Source organism: Sinocyclocheilus anshuiensis, unplaced genomic scaffold (genome assembly GCF_001515605.1).
Source record: "Sinocyclocheilus anshuiensis isolate Anshui unplaced genomic scaffold, SAMN03320099.WGS_v1.1 scaffold228, whole genome shotgun sequence".
NCBI lineage: Eukaryota > Metazoa > Chordata > Actinopteri > Cypriniformes > Cyprinidae > Sinocyclocheilus > Sinocyclocheilus anshuiensis.
This window is the reverse complement of record NW_015557059.1, coordinates 148,162-156,418: the sequence shown is the minus strand read 5'-3', so window position 1 is coordinate 156,418 and position 8,257 is coordinate 148,162. Positions and strand designations below refer to the sequence as shown.

The window sequence follows — 8,257 nt, the reverse complement described above, 5'->3', positions numbered from 1 at the left end:
TGTACTGTATATATTTATTATGTATATATAAATACACAAACATACAGTATATATTTTGAAAATATTTACGTGTATATATTTATATTCTTATATTTTATATTATATATAAATATATTTAATATATAAACATATTTTTCTTAAATATAGACATGCATGTGTGTGTGTATATATATATGTATATACGGTACTTAATAAATATACACAGTATACACACATATTACGTAAACAAAAACTTTTATTTTGGATGCAATTAATCGCGATTAATCGTTTGACAGCACTAATATATATATGCATTTTATTTGCATACTACAATGTACTGTACATTCTAGTAAAAAAAAGGCCTTAAAGACATAGAGCTTCAAATTTGCATACTGGATTTTGAGGCTGATGACATTTTTCAAAGAATTTGAAAGGAAAATAAGAGGTTACTTTGTGGTGAAGCAAGCAAATCTCAACAGGACTTGTTGGTGTAGTTTCAGGTAGTTTGGCTCTGTTCTGTTCCTAACCACAATAATGATTTACAACATCACCCAGCAACAATTCCCAAAACACTGTTCTCCGTTAATACATCAACAAAGACACGGAAATGGAGATGGAGACATCCTACAAGCTCATCTCATAATTAAAAACACCACAACACATGTAGCAGCATGTAGCAATCAGACACGGTAGGATCTCACCTGCACACAGATGCTTCTCAGTCAACCACACAGTAAGCGTCAGAAGAAATCTGCTGTAATGCAGCGACCTGCTTCGGTTTATCTGCTGCTGCTGGTGTGTTTAGATCAAGGTCACTTACAGGACACTCCTCCAGAGACGTGGACAAACGCATGCCCTGTCCTACATACACCCTCGACTCTTAATAAAACACCCACACAAACCCGCGTCAGTCTTACCGTGTCTGTAGAGGCTTTGCGCTCCCAGGAAGAGCTGCCACCATGAGACGAGCATGGCAGGCTGTTATAGTCGGCTATCCGGGGCACTGCAGTGAATTACAGCGAGTACAGTGCCATCTCAGTGCCAGCCTCCGTCTGCAGACAGACCGCTAATGAGGTTACTGTAATCCGCTGCCATCTGCTGATCCTGCGCGCTAAAACCTAAAACACGACGAGGTTCGAACGGGATTCAAACAAAACAGAGCAATTGCTATATGTGACCCTGGACCACAAAACCAGTCATGAGGGTCAATTTTTTGAAATTGAGATTTATGCATCATCTGAAAGCTGAATAAATAAGATTTCCATTGATGTATGGTTTGTTAGGTTAGGACAATATTTGGCTGAGATACAACTATTTGAAAATGTGGAATCTGAGTGCAAGAAAAAAAAACATCAAAATATTGAGAAAATCGCCTTTAAAGTTGTCCAAATGAAGTTCTTAGCAATGCATATTGCTAATCAAAAATTAAGTTTTGAGGTATTGTAGGAAATTGACAAAATATCTTCATGGATCATGATCTTTACTTAATATCCTAATGATTTTTGGCAAAACAAAAAAAACAACAAACAAAAAAATCGATAACTTTGCCCCATACAGGTTTGTTTTTTTTGTTTTTTTTGGCTATTGCTAAATATACCCGTGCTACTTATGACTGGTTTTGTGCTCCAGGGTCACATTTTAGCAATTAGCAATAATTAGGGTGTTTTTTGGTCAGGCGTACAGGTAATTATCATGACATGTAGGCCTACTGATTGCAAGGGCTAGATTTTTTTCTTTTTTAAATCAAATGTAAATTAATGTCCCAGTCACATTTTCTTGGTTAAATAAACATTACTTACACTATCAGAAAAAGAAAAAAAAAGGTAACACTTTATTTTAAGGTGTCCTTGTTACACGTTACATGAACTATTATAATAACAATTAATTATGCATAATTGCATGCAAGCAACCCTATCCTAACCCTAACCATATCGTTAGTAGCCTACATGTTATTAATTAATATTACTCAGTACTTAAATGTATAATTAGGCTACACTGTAACAAGGACACCTTAAAATAAAGTGTAACCAAAAAAAAGTAGATTTTATATTTTTAGAACAATGTAATCAATATTAACTCAACTATAAGCCATGTATTAATCTCATTAAGTTAGTGTTTTTAAGCATTTTACATTTATTCCAAAATAATAACTCAAGGCATTAACAATTTAAACAATATTTTATTACTATGTTCCACTATTCTTTTTATTTTTTACTTTTTACTATTTTTGAATTTTTCGGGTTATCAGCACGGATCGCGAATCTTTTGATTAGATTTTTTTAATAAACTGTACAAAACATCAAACCATTAAGGCAGTACAGTTATAAAAACAAAACAAAACAAAGAGAAAGAAAGAAAGAAAACACAAATACAAATCCCTTAATAAAATTAACCATGGTTTTATTATAGTAAAAGTGTAGTGTTTTTTTTTTTTTTGTAGAACCACAGTTTTACTATAATGGTTAATTTGTGGTTACCATGGTTTAACTATTAACAATGTTCTTAATATATTCATAACATATAGGATAAATATAGAGATGCAGTTTTCACTGCTTTAAGATTAACAGAACTTTGGATAGTTTCCATGTACTTGTCTAGATCAACTTTAAAAAAAAAAAAAAAGGAGATTTCTGTTTGTGAATGTAAAATGTAGCTAGCAGGAAACACAAACCAAGTTATATTTTCCTATATTCTCTTTCGAGTATTCAAACAATCCAAAGAAAACAACTTATATATTAAGTGTTTTACATACATTACCATTATCGGTATGAATTGGGCAATGCAGTGGACATTTTGTTGAAAAATGTGTGTGTGTGTGTGTGTGTGTGTGTGTGTATATACTAGTCAACATTTGAAGTCGATCAAAACTTTATCAAAGTTCTCAAAACGCATTCTTGTCTTAGGTTACATGTTAGTTACAACTAGTTACATGTAACGGCGTTACGTAATTTAATTACAAAATACTGTCTCAGTTTGTTCTGTTTCTTCATGTCACTCCAGACAGACTGATGATGATCAGATCAGATCTCTGTGTGCAGCACTGGCTGCTGTCAGACAAAAATCTCACTGGATTATTACAATTAATGAAAACTGATGTTTCCTACTGACACACTACACTACAGCAAAAGATAGAAATAACTGACTTAAACCCATTTTTTAGCTGCTGAAAATACTAGTGTTCTAATCATTTTCACCACCAGTTTGTTTGTGTGTATATATATATAAAACTCTACAAAACAGTGCTTCTGATGTTAGCCTTTACTACAATGCTAACATAATACATTGAATATCAGTGACATATGACTAGCAATATTTCCCTTTGTGTTAAAAATCTTCCAAGAGTGTGTCAATAACTCTGAGAAGTATTTGTAATTTCTGACTCAAAGTGTTTGAGTCTGACTTAAAATGTTTTTTTTTAACAGCATTAAACTGTCGATTATAAATACATTTATACATGTATTAAAAAACACTACTGACCACCATATTTAAAGTAGAAGATATTTCCTGTAAATGTGCGAGACGTGAAGTACAATAACAAAATACCAGTCTGCAGCATCTGCATAATTAATTTTATATATATATATATATATTTATAAAATTTTTCTGTAATGCCATTTCCTTTTACACCACTGCAGAGATTTCAAATGTTAACAAAAAGCAGTAAATATGCAACCACCAAAAATATGGATTCTGAATACAAGTTCAGATGAACCTTTGAATACTTGACAGTGTTTGTTTGTGTTTAATGCCATTCCAGCTTCTGTGATTATTTTCATGGCGAGAAATATTATGGCTGAATTATATCACGTTTTTATAATTTATTTTTGCTAAATACTCCAAAACTGTATTTGGCTTATCTCTGTTAAAAATCTCTTCAAAAGAGTTACCCGAATAAAAAAAAATGTTCTCAATGAGTTGAAACCAGCACAATCTAATAAAACATGCTTAATGGATAAAGGGATTCGGCAGAAAGAACATGTTGGAGGATCTTGAAAACATGACAGAGAAAGACCAGTTGTTGAGCATAATATCCAGGTAGCTCTTTATTGTACTACTGACAAAACAAATGTCAGAGGTTAAAACCAGACGGCATTCATTCGTGTCACAAACCTTTTTATATAGACTATTTAGACATGGAACTCCTCTGTGATTGGAGAGCGTCTCCCCTTCACCGTCATGATGTCAGAGGTGGGCGGGGCTCAGGACAGACTTAAATATAGATAACAGGAGGTGTGCGGCTGTGTCGAGGGGGAAGTGGGCGATCGCTCGATCTCGCTGGCTGTTTACTCGGTGAGGCCGAGCTTCTTTTTGAGGGACTCGGGCATCTCAGGGGGAGGAGGGCGGGGCAGGCGGAAGTAGACCTTCACGGAGTCGTAGATGAACCACTGCAGGGCCGTCAGGGTACCGATCATGATGATACGGGCGACGAGTCCCTTCCACACACCTGAAAAACACGACACGCAGTCCATTTTTAAAAAACTGTTTGCAAGAGTTGATCTGCATATTCATTCGGGGCAATTTGAACGGTCTAAAACTCTTATGATAGTTTGTCTGCTCTCCAGCTGTTCTGCCCTGGCGTTTTCCTGTGAAGGATCAGGGCAGAGAGGATTCTGGGTGAGCAGGTAGACTGATCTCACACGCCAATGACTCAAGCACCTCCAACTGTACAGCCGTAAAGCTGCTGGGAGCCTCCGGCCCAATCCTGCTGCTCCCAGACAGAGAACACAACAGAACCGGAGCGGAGAAACTCCCCAGAGGTGGATCTAAGGAGCGTGTTGTGAAAGAAAGACTGTAAAGCACAATGAAAAGTCTCACCCTTCGGTCCAAGCCTCTTGAGCACTTGCGTGGCTGTACTTCCCTTCTCTTTGTTCAACACGGACACGACGGAGTCAGCAGGGTGAGACACAATGGCGCAGAACACACCAGCTACAAGACACAAGGAAACATGCATCACAACTCTGATTTAAAGAACCCAGATCAGTGCTGACAAACGTTAAATTTACACAAATTTCTAAGAAAATAAATTTCAAAAATAATAATTACATTTTTTACGTGGTGATATAAATGATTGATAAATAAAATAAAAACGTTTTAAATTAAATAAATTGTAATTATTATATTAATGATATAGAATCAATAATATACATTTAAAAATAATATAATATAAAATGTATTATAGAAATAACAATTTATGTAAAACATGTCATATAAATCAATAATATCTGTACAATTATATTAGTCTTAAGTCAAATCAATATAATTCTTAATAATAATAGTAAATCAAATAAAATATCAAATCATTAAAACTTTAATTTTACATTAAAATAAAACCTTAAAGTGGTGATAATTATTAATAATAATATATTATAATAGTAATTATCATAATATTCATTTTTTTATTTAATGTAAATCCTTTTTTTATTTTGTCATTTGTTATAAATCATTTTTAAATATTTAGTTTATTTTGTATTTTATTTTTGATTATTATTATTATTATTATAAGAAGAATAACATTGATTTGATTAATATTACTATACTGTTTTACATTATTTTTTATTATTGATTCAATATTATTATTATTATTATTATAAGTAAGATCTGATTTAAATAAGCAAAGATAATCCTCAGAGATCAGGCTCACCGATGTAACCAGCGATGAAGGTGACGACCAGCTGTTCGGGTTTGGAGCATTCGCTGCGGGGTTTGGGCACCACATACTTGTAGAGCAACTCAACGGTGCGCTCGAAGCAGGCGAACTTCATCATGGTGTAGGGGATCTGTCTCATCCACAGAGGAACCACACCTTTGTAGAACCTGCCAGAAGATTCACAACACAATTTCAAGAATTAAAAGGTCAATATTAAGGGCCTATTGGTTAATTTTTAAATAGTTTGTCTGCTCTCCAGCTGTTCTGCCCTGGCATTTTCCTGTGAAGGATCAGGGCAGAGAGGATTCTGGGTGAGCAGGTAGACTGATCTCACACGCCAATGACTCAAGCACCTCCAACTGTACAGCCGTAAAGCTGCTGGGAGCCTCCGGCCCAATCCTGCTGCTCCCAGACAGAGAACACAACAGAATCGGAGCGGAGAAACTCCCCAGAGGTGGATCTAAGGAGCGTGTTGAGCTCACCAAAGCTTCGAAGTGCAGGATACTCACGCCCAGACTCCTTCCTCGGCGTACATCTTAGGGGCACATTCTCTCAGGGTGTTGGCAAAGCCAGGCTGAGTCTGGATACGCACTTTACACGCCTCCATAGGGGCCAGAGCGATATCTGCGAAGAACTCTGCGCTGGCAGAAGCAGCCAGATACAGCGAGGTCCTCCACATGTATGCGTTTTCCTGAGAAGAAAGGAAGAACACATCAGCATCAGCTAGCAGAACTCACAATGTTTACAGTTGTTTTTTAAACTGGGGAGAAAGGCTGCATTGCATATATTATTTATATATTAAATGAATAAGTTAAAATATAATTTCAAAATATGTTTATAATTGATTATATTGTAATTTTATATTAAATTAATGAGTTAATATATAACATGTAAAAACATTATAAATTAATTTAATATATAATATGTAAATTATAATAAAATTGTATGTGAAGGCTAATATTAATATCTAATAAATATAATATAATAAAACATTTTATACACTTTGCAATTATTTTATTTATATCAATTTTATGTATTAACATTTATGTAATAGTTAATCATTTAAAAATATTATTAATATAACAATATATAATTGTTTTAATAAATCAATAAAGTTATGTATAAAGTTCACCATTTAAAAATATTTAAATGTTTTTTATTTTATCTATATTCAATAAACATTTATCTTAAATATATAAAATGTTAAATTATAATAAAATATCCAATTTATTGTGTATATAAATACTAACATTAATTAATATAATAAAAAATTTGATGAAGTTACAATACATTATAATAAAAATTATAAACATATAACTCCATAACCCTCCAACAATAACACCTAAAAAGGTACCAATCTGACAATGAAAATTCAGTTTCATCTATTTAATCATCAATAATTTGATTCACTGTGTAGAGTTCAACTACCTGTAACCAAAAAATACATTTCTGCAAATTAATTGTTGTCAGAATGTTACACTGCTAAGTTACCCATTTTCAAACACTATCGATTTAAGCAAAGCCAAAACGTTGGTATTGAGCAATCACGTTTGAAAGCGTAATATCAGTTCAGCTCACCTCTCCTAGCAGGTCACCGTACATGACCTTGAACACCTCGTAGAAGCCGAACTTGCAGAGCCCCTGCATGGAGTATCCGATGAAGGTGGGCGCCCAACCTTTGGCCAACCCGCGCACGCCGTCCTCTCTAACCGTGATGGAGAACCCATTGAAGATGCTCTTGTATTTAGCTGGATCCACCTAAACGCAGCATTTGGTTATTGCCACGACAGTCAGCAAACAATCACAGAGGAACTGCAGCAGGAACCGGCTGGTTATGAAGGAACGCGGTTAATGGTTTCACTTCACAAAATGGCATTTCAAGATTAATAAATCAAAAAGTAAACCAAATGTTACTAAAATAACATCAGTGGCAGAGCGTCACAAATCGATTTAAAACAATGGATCAATCAGGAATAATAATTTATTCATTCTCTTCTCTTTCTAAATGCATACTATATTCTTTGTTCCATGAAACACAAAAGACTCATTTTTATATATATGAGGAGTTAATTTGCAAAAACAGATAACATGATAATCATGTTTTTTCATTGTGCATTCCAATTAATCTCAATCAAACTGCAGTTGGGTTATTTTGATTAGGTTAAAAAATAACTAAAAAAAACCAGCTAACTAACACAATAAAAACATGATAACATAATAAAAAACATGATTTTTGAAAATTAAAAAATAAAACGGGGTTATCCGTTTTTGCAAATAAACTCTTCATATTATGTATCATGGAAAAGAGCAGCATGGACATTCTGCATAATATCTCCTTTCATGTTTCAGTAGGGGTGTAATATAACACAAAAATACAATGTATTGTGGCTAGCAAATATATTACATATAAATATGTATTGTGGCTAGCAAGTACATATATTGTGTATATTTCACCATCTATATATATATATTTCTTTTTATTACTTCTAAGTAGGGCTGCACGATTAATCGCATGCGATATTTAACGCGCATCTTATCAGTAAAGCCGGTTCTGTAATCAGCGGTAAATCTCCATCACCTGCGTGCTTTCACATTGAGCAGCATTAACTACACAGAGCCGTTGTTCACTGA

At 34.0% G+C, this 8,257-nt stretch overlaps 2 protein-coding genes across 4 annotated transcripts in view; both read right to left on the bottom strand.

Moving 5' to 3' along the window:
* Window positions 1-778, bottom strand: part of LOC107676463 (L-lactate dehydrogenase B-B chain-like) — a 5,922-nt gene extending 5,144 nt beyond the window's left edge. Inside the window, exon 1 of the mRNA XM_016471013.1 lies at window positions 681-778. The gene's annotated coding sequence lies outside the window, so the exon portion shown is untranslated. The remainder of the gene's footprint in view (window positions 1-680) is intronic.
* Window positions 779-3,997: 3,219 nt separating this feature from the next.
* Window positions 3,998-8,257, bottom strand: part of slc25a3b (solute carrier family 25 member 3b) — a 7,596-nt gene continuing 3,336 nt past the window's right edge. For all 3 annotated transcript variants that reach the window (XM_016471010.1, XM_016471008.1, XM_016471009.1), the window contains exons 4-8: window positions 7,205-7,384; window positions 6,136-6,317; window positions 5,621-5,793; window positions 4,795-4,905; window positions 3,998-4,423 (exon numbers count right to left, since the gene is read on the bottom strand). In XM_016471010.1, coding sequence (XP_016326496.1) covers window positions 4,263-4,423; window positions 4,795-4,905; window positions 5,621-5,793; window positions 6,136-6,317; window positions 7,205-7,384 — 807 coding nt within the window. In that variant the 3' untranslated portion in view covers window positions 3,998-4,262. The remainder of the gene's footprint in view (window positions 4,424-4,794; window positions 4,906-5,620; window positions 5,794-6,135; window positions 6,318-7,204; window positions 7,385-8,257) is intronic.